This window comes from Rattus norvegicus, chromosome 7 (genome assembly GCF_021556685.1).
Source record: "Rattus norvegicus strain SHRSP/BbbUtx chromosome 7, alternate assembly SHRSP_T2T, whole genome shotgun sequence".
Lineage (NCBI taxonomy): Eukaryota > Metazoa > Chordata > Mammalia > Rodentia > Muridae > Rattus > Rattus norvegicus.
Genome location: NC_141540.1, coordinates 68,483,196 through 68,497,098, shown reverse-complemented (window position 1 = coordinate 68,497,098; position 13,903 = coordinate 68,483,196). Strand labels below are relative to the sequence as shown.

General features: G+C 35.1%; 1 protein-coding gene across 15 annotated transcripts in view; it reads left to right on the top strand.

Moving 5' to 3' along the window:
* Positions 1-13,903, top strand: part of Usp15 (ubiquitin specific peptidase 15) — a 163,074-nt gene that overhangs the window by 96,341 nt on the left and 52,830 nt on the right. For 9 of the 15 annotated variants that reach the window (NM_001433839.1, NM_001433848.1, NM_001433838.1 and 6 more), the window contains 3 exon segments: positions 774-900; positions 3,490-3,635; positions 8,441-8,502. In NM_001433839.1, coding sequence (NP_001420768.1) covers positions 774-900; positions 3,490-3,635; positions 8,441-8,502 — 335 coding nt within the window. 15 annotated transcript variants of the gene reach the window in all.

Here is a 13,903-nt window from a genome sequence, read left to right as displayed (position 1 = left end):
TGAGTTGAGACAGGTTTCCTGGCCATGAAAGGGAAGTTTGCCATTCTTGTATTGAGTTTGATGCGGCTGCTAGTCTGTGTCAGTCATTGGAGCCTCCCTTTGCCATGTCTGTCTAAGTGTCATGTATCAGGCCAGTTACTATCTTCAGAAACAGTGTTCATGACTGAAATCCTACAGTTAACCTTTAGAAGAGCAAAAGGAAATACACTTACTTGAAAGGTGAACCTAATATCTAGTTTATCATTTTATACTTTCTTTATTTGCATGCTTGACTACTTTTTATTTGTTTGTGTGTTATATAGACTTACTAAGTGCACATTTGAAGGTCAGACAAAGTCATTTTAGACTATTACAGGGCCAGAGCTGTCATTTTAAAAGACATATGTTAGCATAAATACTGGTAACAGACCTCATAGATAGTTACATAAAGTTCAGAAGTACTTACAGTTACATGTAAGTTTTCTATCTCAGCATTGTTAGAAAGTAGGCATGTCTGTATCTTTATTCAGAGTTTACATGAGTTGGATAGAGTAGACTTGTGTATAATCATTTTCATTAAACTGGAGTAAATTTATTGTTTATGGTATACCAAAATATTAACAGATCAGTAGAATGCCTTTCAAAACTGTTAATGTTTTAAATTATGATTATACTTGCTAATTATATTTTGTTGGCTCTCTATAGTTTTTTCTAAAGCCTTGTTACAGGTATGTGTTACTGTGAGAATGCAATGTATTGATAGACTCCACACTAATTGGTTTTCTTTCTTTAAGGTGGTAGAACAGGGCATGTTTGTAAAGCACTGCAAAGTGGAAGTCTACCTCACAGAACTGAAGCTCTGCGAGAATGGGAACATGAACAATGTTGTAACTCGGAGATTTAGCAAAGCTGACACAATAGGTAATGGAGGCTCCTGTCCCAGACCACTGCCTTAGATGTTCACCCGGGAACTCCTGGTTGGACTCTAAACCACTGCCTTACCTGTGACTCCTGCTTGTAGACTACTGGGCTGCTCACCGCTTGGGGGTTTATTCATAAACGGAAGTAGCTCAGCTTCCTGGGCCATGCAGCTTCCAGTGGGCCAGCTTGTTTTTCACTGTGTTTATTTAATGAATTTAATGTTTGTGCCAGTTTTAATCTAAGAAACCACATATATTTTAAAATTAGCATTTGAAAGAAAGGTGTGCCATGTTTATAGCGACAAAATATAAACTTAAGTAGACCTTTAAACGAACCATATTTAAACAAACCTGGTCAAGTATGGAGAAGGGAAAGCCAGTTGGTATTTCCTTCATTACAGGTCAGTAGCTGAGGCTGCAGGCTTGATGTTACTGTAGCATATTGAGGGTTTGTTCATGAACAACTCAGCTCTCAGTGGACCTACTTCTCTGTAGCCATAAAAAATATAAATATACAAATACTGACAATGAATTTAACACATTAAATTTTTTAATTACACATGTTAATTATATATGCTAGTAAGTTTAACTGAAATGTTCATATATGTATGTGATATAATTAGATTTTATTTGCCCCCATTAGCCTGTCTTCTCTTATTACCTTTATAATGCACAGTGTTAACAAAGAAGAGCACATTTATCTTCTTTATAAAGTATTTATTAAAAAGATAATAATAAAAGTGATCTTGTTGGAAATATAAGCCAATAAGAGACTGTATTCACAGTTATAAGAAGAAATACTGTAAGGCAACTGGACCAGTTTAGCAAAGTAGTAATAGTAAGTCATCATGTAGGGTGTGTGACCGTCCGGGCACAGGTTCTTGGCCAGCTGAACAGTGCCCAGCATGGTTTTGTCTGAGGAGTGAGCCTTAATTCCAATCACACAGTTATGGGTACCTGTAATCATAACATCTCTTGCAATTTATAAATCTTTATTGTAACAAAAATGTTATAGAAAAATCTGAATCCATCAGAAACTTTTGTTTAGGTGATTATTTTACTGACAAACTCCAGAAATCAACTGATTTTAATTTCTACATTGAAAACAACCATTAGGAAGTTTTTACTTGACATACTAAATAAAAATTTACAGAGGATAAATGTAATTTATGCAGAATATCTGTTTATCAGGAAGCTTGATGTGACACAGATTTTAATCCAAATTTAATTATACTAATACTTTTTAAGGGTACAGACATTGAATATATGTCACAAAATTGTAAATGTACTAAATTTTTGTATAACTTGAAATTTCTTATTCTGTTAAGTAGATGTTTTTCACATTGCTTGGAATTAGAATAATAAGTAAAACATGGAGATATATATACTTACCATTGTGGTCTTTTAAAAATGTGATTGAAACTGATTTTTTAAAAGCTTTACTAAATTGTCTACCTAAAATTAGAAAATTAAATCTCCATTTTCATGTTGCTACTAAATGAATAAAATACTCTGCTTTCAGCTTGTACTGCCCATATAATTTATAGTTAAAAAAAAAAAAAAAACAACAACAACAAAAGCAACAAAAAACTATTTAAAATAGTTTGGCATCTTAGGGCTTGTCTTTGATGTTTTACTTCTAAATTGTTGTTTTGGCACCGAGCATGTCCAGTAGAAGATAAAATTCAACATTTGAGGCCAAGTGCTAAGAACATAATTTTGTTCAAAGGCTTCCTAAAAGTTCTTTGTTAGTAAAGATTAATAATAGTTTATCTAATTTTCTGGCTTAAAGTATTTTACTAGTGTTCTACCCAGCATAGGAATCTTAGTTATCATAAAGTCAGACTTTGTCCCCTGCTGAGAAGTCTTCTATTCTATGTTCTTCCCTGCATCATTAACTAACTGCCTGGTCTTGCAGTTGCTCAGGTAAAAACCTCGGAGCACTGGGCCAGCGACATGGCTCGGCAGGGAATGTTGTACTCGCAGCCACACTGAAGCTTACTGTGTGTTCTGCCCACAATACCCATGCATGCTCATGCCGCCTCACACGCAAGTAAAGAAACGCACTAGATAAGTGTAACAGTTGTCTTCCTGTTTAAGAAGAATCTTTAAGGAAAAAAATGTGATATTTGGATGTGTTTTTACCACCCACACATAGTCTCAGAGTGTAAAGGGTATGTTTCATGTGAGATATTCTTAAATTGATTGCATATGAATACAAATCTTTTCCATTGCTGGTATCTCCTTACCATACTTTAGTTTCTAACTCCTACATAGTCTTAGAAACACATTGATTTTATATTGTGTTAAAAGTTTATTCTGTGGAACAAATTACATTTTAGTGTTAGACAATTTTAATTTTTAACTTTTACAATCTTAAATTTCTCAAATAATCATGTTGGTATTAAAATTATCATTGTCTCCCTTAACAGACACAGCATTTTGAATTCTTATTTATCTGGTTTTTTGCTATTTTATCCTTATTTTAATAAATTTATAATGCTTAGTCTGGTAAGAATTGAGCTCTCTGTAGCTAATAAACTATTTTTAAATTAACCGTATTTACATATCTTCCCTTCTTAAATTTCAGACACAATTGAAAAGGAAATAAGAAAGATCTTCAATATTCCAGATGAAAAGGAGGCCAGACTGTGGAACAAGTATATGAGTAACACATTTGAGCCACTGAATAAGCCAGACAGCACCATCCAGGATGCCGGCCTATACCAAGGACAGGTATTTGTTAGCAATCATTTCTTTGTAAGATGTATTGTGCTTTATGTGTATGTTTGAGTACCTGCGTGTATTTCGATACCACATACATTCCTGGTGCCCGTGGAGACCAGAAGAAGGCGTTGGAGTCCTTAGGACTGGAGTCACCGGTACTTGTAAGCCAACTGGGTGCTGGGAACTGAACTTAAGTCCTCTGCAAGAACAGCAAATATTCCTAAAGGCTAAGCTATCTCTCCAGACCAAGACTGATGTTTATTTTAAATGCAGCTTTTGCAATAAAAGACTTTGTGAGTGTTGTGTAATGTATGGTGAGTTCTGTCTCATGCTGCTTCTTTTTAACTCATCTCTAGCCTCCTTGATCAATAACAGTGATTTCTAACTTTCTTCTTGCACTTGGAAACACTCTATTTCTTAAGAATGTTTTCAGTCACAAAAGCTAATATTGTAAAAGCAGACTTTCTATAAAGGATCAAAAAGTGGTTTTGTCTCTACTGGCGTTACATAAGAAGGCCACTGTGACTATCCCATATATATTAACAGTGTAAATGCAGCTAGACACGGTGCGTACACCTGCATTACAGTAACTCAACAGAGCTGTGGGCTAAATGAACCTTAGTATGCCCATCCCTTATGGGTCTACCAGCTCTCAATTCCATCTTCCCTTCTGATGTAATTCAAAGAATTCAATATATTGAGAAGATAGGGTGTTTAATTACAGTGAGGAACTGATCCTACCTTGTAGCTTTCTCTTTCTTTCTGTCCCTGTCCCAGCACAACACATCTCGCTACCTCTACTTTCTTACATATTTACAAAGTCCTCCTTTACCAGAATTCATTATTAAATGCAAATCTAGTTATTTGGCTTTCATAAATATTTTTTGAGTCCTTAAAGGTTATGAAGTCCAGAGCTCTTAGCCAGCATGCAGGTCCTGGGTGAGCCTCTCGTCTGGTTGTCCATCTTTAGATTATTCTTGTCTTTTGATTACTGTAGGATTCCTACAGTATGCTTTTAAATGCATTACCCATCTGCCTGATGTACTAGTCTTCCCATTTCCCTGCATCTGTCCAGTAAAATGTTCTAACAGTTCAAATGTTCATAGTATCCATCTCATCCCATTATGTATGCATCAGATCACATTAATTTACCCTTCAGATTCCAACCCAGGGATCATAGCGCCTCTTCAGCTGTCCCTCTTTTTCTCAATACCCACTGATCCTTAAAGAATTTCTCCCCTATATACTTAGGCTCTAAGCTTCATGTTTTGATTAGTTTGTTTTTTTTAGCAGCTAGTACCTAATAGAGTGACTGGTGATTCCGCGTGTAGATGGCTTTCTTTTGCCAGCTTATTTGAAAATTATTATTAATATCAATAATGTGATAGAGTTATAAAAAAAACTAAGATAAATTAATTGTTAGTAAATGCCTGCTATATGTCAAGTATTATACTAGGCTAGCAAAGACAATCCTTTTGGGAGCTAAGGAGCTAGTCCAGTGTGCCAAGTGCTTGTATGCAAGCATAGGGACCTGAGTTTGATCCCCAGCACTGGAGTGATGGAGACAGGCAAATCCCAGGTCTCCTTGTGTAATTGGCAAGCCCAGGTTCCAGTGAGACCCTACCTCACAAGACAAGGTGAATCATACTGAAGAATAATAGGTGAATCTCTATTGAAGAATGATGCCTTCCATGGCCCTCTGGCCACACAGCATGTGCACACATACAAGCACACCTGAATGCAGACAATTAAAATTTTTTAAAGAATAAAAGAAATGGTGCTGTTAGCCATCTACCTCCCTCCAGAATTTCAGAAACTTCAAAGCAATGATTTTCAAACTCATTTTAACCATTATAGTTTTAAGCGTAACTACAAATTCAGTACACGCAGTAGGAAAGTTGCCTGATTAACAATCAAATAAGACCTAGTTAGTCTCCTCACAGATAATGAGTTCCCTCCATCCCCACCAGACACAAATCCTACTCTGCTTACCATCTGTTGGTACTTGAAGTAAGAGCACTATTTGAAATGATGTAGAGTTAATTCATTCAGTGTTTTAGTAGCCTTATCTAATGGATGTTATTTTCCCCAGATTCGATGTTGTTGATAGATATATATTTGTCAGTCTGAAGATTAGACTTAATGAGAGAATTAAGTTAGTTTAATGAGATTAAATATTTGTGATGATTTCTGTTCATTTGTGAGGAGGTATGATTCAAAGAATATACACTAAATTTTTCAAAATAAAAATATTGTGTATGTAATGTGAATACAGAGACTAGAGAAGAATATCAGTGTCATTTTCTTTTTGTTTACCTTATCTCTTGCCAGCACTCCTCGCTGAACTGGTAGCTGGGTGCTTTGAGTTCCCAAAATGTACTTTTCTCATCCCAGTACCCAGCTCCTAGTGCTGGGATTCTAGGCAAATACAGTCCTGCCCAGTCTTATTATGTGCATGCTGAGCATTTGAAATCAGAGCATGCCACACTCCTATTCACCGAGCTGTCTCCTTAACCCTCATTTGATCCTGCCCACTCCACTCTTACTGTAAGGTAAAGCACCTTAGAAAGTAAGAGAGAATAGGATTCAAGACATGGCTCAGTGCTTACAGAGGGACCTGAGCTTGGTTCTCAGGACCCACATTGGTGACTCACAACCATCTGTAACTCCAGGTTCAAAGGATTCCAAGCCTCTTTGGGCCTCTTCAGGTTCCTGAACTTGTGCACATGCCAGTACATATACATAAAAATGTACATTACTTAAAAATAAACAGGTAAAAGAAAGGAAGAGAGAGATTATTGAAGTTTGCCTGTTCATATTGATTGATTTTTTTCCCTGTCTCCCTTTAAATATTGGATTTTTCAAAACTTTAACAATAAGCAAAACTTAACTCAAAAAACTAATACATTTGTGGGCTGGAGAGATGGCTCAGCAGTTAAGAGCACCGACTGCTCTTCCAGAGGTCATGAGTTCAATTCCCAGCAACCACATGGTGGCTCACAACCATCTGTAAAGAGATCTGATGCCCCCTTCTGGTGTATCTGGAGACAGCTACAGTGTACTTATATATAATAAATAAAACTAATACATTTATATAAAGGAGTGAATTTTATTATTTCTTGTGGCTTATTAATACTGTCTATGACTTTAAAATATGGAATATTGAAATGTTGCTAAACAGTACTAAATGTTAACTGGGAGTTTTTAGTAGCTGAAATTCTTTGTTTTATACCTGATTTAACTCCTTCAAATGATCATAATATTTATGTATATACAGATATAGTTGATAATGTATCACTGTACTTGCAAGTTTTAGTAAAGAAAATCTTAAGCTGTGAATCACTCAATAAATTCTATTTAATAAGTCTTTTAAATAATATACTTCCACACTGAGATGATATTTAGAAAATTGAGATTGTGCATAACTGGTAGGCAAAGAAAAGAATATAGAGAGGTGAGGGTGCCAGCTACTTAATGTACTTAGAAAGCTACGCACGCAGCAGAAAGTTTTTTTGAGTGTGAAATGAGCTCTTTTAACAAGTTACATGAGTGTTTGGATGAATATGTCAATATCACTTACACTTCACACTTCATGCTTTACCCATTATATTTTATCCGTTGCATTTTATGTGACTAGGGTCAAAAAGCCAATTTATAAAAGGTTTGGAAGCACACAGTCCACCAAAGAATATCACTGTAGTAGGTATAGTACTTTGTAATTGTAAATATAAGAAAAAGTTAATGAAACTAAATATATAGGATATATTCAAGTTTATAGTTAACTATATTTCAGTTCATGTTTATTGTCTTGCATTATAGTTTTACCATGAAAATTTAGATTTTTAGTTTCTCGCTAGTAGTATATCAAACTTCTTTAAGTATTTTTAATTTTTTTCTTCCTTACATAGACTCATCCTTAATAGGAACTACAAGGAGGCTGCTTTGTTAATCTAAACATAAAGGGAAAGAGCTGGGGACGTTTTAAAGTAGCTTTGTCTTGGCATGGATTCTGTATTACTAAGATGATTTTTGTCTACCTGACACATGCTGCAGCAAGGAATTTGAGTATTCATAATTTTATTATGAGATTCTTCTAAATGTGCCTGTCAGTTATGTACTAGAAATTTCATAATGTAAGGCTGGCAAGATGGCTCAGTGGGTAAAGACACTTGCTGCCAAGTCTTACTCTTTGAGGTCCATGCACATTACTGGAGGGAGAGAAATGACTCCTGCAAATTGTCCTCTCATCTCCATGTGTTGTGTACACCAAGGCACAGGTACGCCCATATATCATGGGTACCTACACACATTGGAGCTCATACACACTACAAATAAATGCATAGATGCATAGATGTAATAAAAACATTTCTAAAGAGGTTTCAGAATTCATATAAATAATAAAAGATGAATACTAACTTCAAATCCCAAAATAAATTAGAAGTAATGTATGGTTTGGAATTATTTTTGCCACAGTTTCTCAGTATTTGCATAATAATAATGAAATCATCATATAGCCACTGATAGGTCATTTGTTAATTGTGCAGTCTATGTTACAAGTTCAAATAAATCTTAAAAGTATACACCTTAAACTGAAACAATGTATATTCTGTTATTTGGCTTATACTTTCTTAAAGTTATAGAACCAGTGATATTTTCCCCTTTTTTCTTCTTCACTATCAATGCTGACTTATTTTAGACCATTTTGTCTTGTGTCCTTTAATAATTGGTTACTATAGTCCTTATCCACTTGTCTCCTGAAGCTGTTCTGCCTTCATAGCTGTGGAAAAACACCCTTTGTTGTGTCATGTTTGCAGGTGTTAGTGATAGAACAAAAAAATGAAGACGGAACGTGGCCCAGGGGTCCCTCTGCTCCTAAGTAAGTGCTCCTCCTCCTCCTTGTGGTCTATTGCATGATGCTGCGTCTCCTTCAGATGCCGAAGTCCACAGTGTAGCAAAGCTGACTGAATTGCAAGAACACATGTGTTCTTCATCTTTCCTAGTTCACTCTTGGAGACATCTCCTAAGTTTATACTTACACTTTGATTGATGTGTTACAGATTTCAAGCCTTCAACGTCAAATCACTTTTAGAATAAGTCACAGTGTAAATAAATGTTGCATTGTCTAATATAGTCAGATCCTTAAGCAGTTTATGTTTTCTTGATTTTTTTTGTGATTTATATCTGTTTTTTAAATGCTTCTTTATGAAAGGCAGTCTGGGGGCGAGAGTAGTATTTTTATTATACAAATGTTTTAGAGTTTAAGTGAATAAGTAGAGATAGTATCTGGAATACTGAGTGCTTTGAATGGTAAACAGAGTTGAAAATGTTTTCAAAATGATAAGATTTACATTATGAAAAACAATCCTATTTATATTTCAATACATAAACTTCAGATCTCTGAGAAGTAATCCATGTGTCTATAGTTGTACTATTTCTGTAGTGTAAAGAGAGCATCTACATTCACACTGAGGTTCCTTCAGTGCTAAGGAAGATGAACGAGATCTATGGACAGCTTCATAGCCATTCAACCTTCCCTTCTGCTAGATAACTAACTGGAGGGTCGTTTAATTATCTACAACCCTGAATTTCAGATTCTCTGGTAAGGGATTGTAGATCTGAATTTTGAAAAACTTTAATGACTTGTAATTAAATTAGTAATTTATTACGTGCTGACATAGCAAATCTATAAAACAGAACAGCCTTGCTACTTGACTGCAAGTTTTCTTCTAAAGGAAATGCACCTTCAGGAAGAGGTTTTATCTTTTTTATATTAGGTAAAGTTTTGTTGTTATTGTTTAAATTTCTTGTGAGTTGGTTCTTAAATATATTAATTTCTTAGAGGTGTATATTGAACCCTGCTTAGTTGAACATAATACATGGATAAAATTTCGAATAAAAGTAGAAATTTTAATAGGAAGAATTAAAAGCCTGTGAGTTGAATCATAGATATCTTAACAAGTAGAAATTTGGAAATTATAGACTTTTATAAATATTCATTTTAGTGCTTAATCAAAATCGTAATTGTTTTTCTCACTTATGTTTATATTGTTATATTTTTACTGAATCTTGAAACAATTTTAAATAATAAAATTTGCTTATGCTCCGATATGAGCAGTAAAGTTTGGAAACCTTTTCTGTATAAAATTACTGCGTTCTCCTGACTGTCTTCTCTACCATTCCCTCTTGTTACAAGAGACTGCCTATGCTGACCTTGAACTCAGGAGCTCACGGAATTCTTTTGTGTCAGCTTCCAAATTAGGTGGGGTTACTAGCCATAGACAGCATTCAGTCCAGATCAGTTTTTCATAATCATTACATCTCTTCACATAACCAGAGTATTTGTAGTTTGTCAGAGTAGAAAACAATTTCTCAATACCTAATACACCATACTCATGTAATAAATCCTGGTGAATGATGATGTAATAATGAAGAGGCATGGAAGTAAGTACACTTAGAGTGTTTTTAAGTTCAGTAAGTAAGGATGCTAACAAAACTTTAAGTATTGCTTAATGGAAACCATAATACTACACTAATGTATTATATTGTCAAATGACAGTGTCAGAATATAAAATGTTTAATATTTGCACTTGTGTACAAAAGGAATCTTAGAAAGCTAACAATAAAAGAAAATTCTCCTAGCTTAAGAAATCTTATGTAACCAAAATCAGTAATAGTAAACAGTGTATTTCCTTGTGAAATACGGACACATTTCAATTAAGACAAAAGATAAATAAACTTACTATTCACACACACCGTGGAAGAACCCTGTAACACTAATGACCAAATATCTAGATGGGAAGAGCACATCAAATGGTCACTCAGTGTCAGGTGACCATCAAATAGTTGACCAAATGCCAAATGATCAGCCCTGAAAAACATACATGCAAGGTAACATGAGATGTTTGTGTGTGTGTGTGTGTGTGTGTGTGTGTGTGTGTGTATATATATATATATATATATGTATATATGTATATATATATATAATTAATGACGGATGAAGCTATGAATCTGAAGGAAAACTGGGAGGGGTATATAACAAGGATTGAAGGGGAAAGAGAAGGAAGAATGTTGTAATGATAAGATAATTCAAAGAAAAATAAATAAATTGTCTAGATCTACAACCTACTGAGAGCTGTAGAAACTGACAGGCTGGCATATTATAAATCAGTAGGCCTTGTCTGTGCCTGGGCCAGCGATCTGTTCTTGGTAGGATAACTGATCAAGATGTTCAGTTTCATGGATCATCTGATGTACAGCTCTGCCGATGTGGCAAGCAAGCACCCTTAGCATTGTTATCAGAAAGCTGTACTGTATTACAGCAATGTTTTATTTATATGTAAGCAAAAGGCTTGAATTTATAGACTAATACCAAACCATGTAGAAAATAAACCAACAAAACTGTAAGTAAAGATGCAAAAATTTATCTAGTAGATAACAGAATTAGTACAAAACTAAGTAAAAGACCTCTAATGTTACACTACTCAAAATATAGGGGATGGGGAGGAACCATAAAACAGGCAAATGGCCTAGAACAAATGAGAGAGCTCAGGGCAGTCTGGTTGTTTAAAACATCAGAGGATTATTCTCTCTGGAGTATAATGGGGTTTTGTTTTGTTTTGTAGTTTTGTTTGCTTGGTGTTTGGAGGCATGTCACAGGGTTTCTACTAGTCTGATAAAACACCACCGTGACCTAAAGCAACTTGAGGAGGAACTCAGGAAGCAGAAGGCAGAAACTGGAGAGATGCTGTTCTCTGACGCTCCAGGCTTGCTCAGCCTTCTCGCTTAGGCTATCTTTGACCACCTGCTCTTGGATGGCACCAACCCTTGTCATCAGGGGCTACCCACATCAATCCTGAATCAAGAAAATGGAATACAGTTTGCCTGTAGGCAGGTTTTACAAGACCCGTTTTGATCATTATTGAAATTGTTAGCATTTATGTTAAACCATTAATTTTAAGTGGCACTTGAAGAAATGTTAAATATTATAAATATTAAAGAGAAAACATCATTTTGCTTAAAACAGCTAAAAGATGCATTTAAGTTATGAAAAGAAACCCAAAATCTGTTAGAAATCTAAAAATATAAGAACCCCTCAAAAGTGATTTAAATTTTCACGTTAAATAGCAACATACAATTTGATGTTTTGATATATATATATATATATATATATATATATATATATATATATGCAATAAATTTAAAATATCCCATGTTTATTGGTTGCTTTAGAACTTGGAGTATAATCCATGTGTGAGTGTACATTTTCTTATACTTCCCAAAAATGCCTTTTGCAGTTTTACCTTTAAAAGTTTCCTCCTAATTTTCTGTTGTGTTTATTGTGTCTTCTTTTCAATGACCTTAGCATTAGAGAACAAGCTAGTGTAAGTGCATGGATGGTTAAACTGTGTCAAATAGGAAACTGTAAGGTAAGATAATTGTGGAAGGCCTGACATTCCTAAAAGGAAGAGAAAACTACATCAGTATAACCAACAAGAGAAAAACGGAAAGCACTTTATTCCTGAGTTCTGACTTCTAGGATGCAAGCTCATTTTGACTATATTTGCTATTCTAATTTATTCTCTATTGTCTAAGTTAGGTATAACTATTTTAAAATGCTTTAAATTATTACAATTATATAGCAAAGTAGGTTAGATTGTTTTTCTGAACTAGTAAAAATTCTTGTTTGTGAAAATAACATCAGAATTCATTCATTTTTATTAATTACTAAAAAAAAAAATCCTGACAAAAATGTGAGAAGGTATTTAGTGGGAAGAAGTTGAAAACCGTGATGGTTCTGTGTCTCTTGGACAAATAAACATCAGAGTTCATCAGTAAAGTATTGTGTGACTGAAAGATAAACGGTGCCAACAATTGTTTTATGTTGTGAGTGATTTGCTGCATGTTTATATATGTGTCACATGGGTTCATGCGGAGGTCAGAAGAGGGCATTGGATCCCCTTGGGACAGAAGTTACACGTGTTGTGAGCCCTCATGTAGATGTTAAACAATCTGTAAGACTGAGTGCTCTCAGCTGCTGAGCCTGCCTTCCATGACAGTAGTTGTTAACGTTGCATTGTCTCTCTGTTCCTTACGGTGTTCTGATGACAGAATGCTGACGCAATAGCAGAAACTGTAGAGCATAAACTTAACCCAGTATTGTAGCATCTTATATCATTGTGCTATGAAAGAAGAAACACTGTAGGTGATGCAGTTGGTACAGTCGCTCATCACGTTCTCGCTTGGCTACATAATAGGCATGCAGATGACTGGTAACGGTCCTGTGCTTCTATGCCACTGTATAAAGTGCTTCTGTGGACATGTAAGAGAAGAAGCCACATTGTGTAACCAGAAGGATAAAAAGAACTGGTACATAGAAGTCACTGGGTTAAGGGTCAGCACAAAAAGTGCCCATTTCCTTTAACAGTCACACTGTACTGAGACGGAGCAAGTTGACAAGTTGTGTTCTCTTTTGAAGTAAGAATGTCAGCTTAGTATTGAATTGCATTCATTAATTGAAACGCCATGTTGGGCAGAAAATTCAGATTCTACAGGTATGGTACTGTTGAGGTTTAATTTCCTCTTAAATTGGCATCTGACCTTTCTGACTTTTAAAGAGATAAATACAATGTCTTATATTGCATGTAACCTACACTGGCCAAAATTAGTTTACTGCTAGATAAATGGATTGATATCCAGACAGTCACAATGTAGTATTCCAAACATTTCCTTTGTTCTCTGTAGAAAACCACTGGAACAGGGACAGGGTAGTTTTTAAATTAATCATAGTGAGAGCCAAGTGCCACTGGTCATCCTCAGAAGATTGGCTAACTTATAAATAACATGGCATTAGTTCTAAAGTTTAGCTAGAAAGGGCTATGTGAAATATGGTTTAGCAGTCTAAATCAATGCATGAGCTATGGTCACTTATCAATAATGCTTTACTAGCAAACTTCAACTTTATCTGTAGCCAATCTCTCCTTTTTGGTCTAATTTCCTTGATCTTTAAGGATAACCTTTACCTGTTTTTGTATCAGAACATCCTAGACTTTTCTTTGCTCTTCTCTTACTAATTCATCCTTCCTGTACATACAGTGCCTGACATACTATCCATATAGGAGCCCCACTTTATCTTTGTTTCTTCTCTAATGCCATTTGCTTATGAATATAAATAAAAATCTACCACATTGGGAAACAAACCTTCAATTTCTCCCAACTACCTTTTGGGCTCTCTCCTTTGGTGGACTTCCATCACCCCTTGCCTGTCTTGAAGACATCTA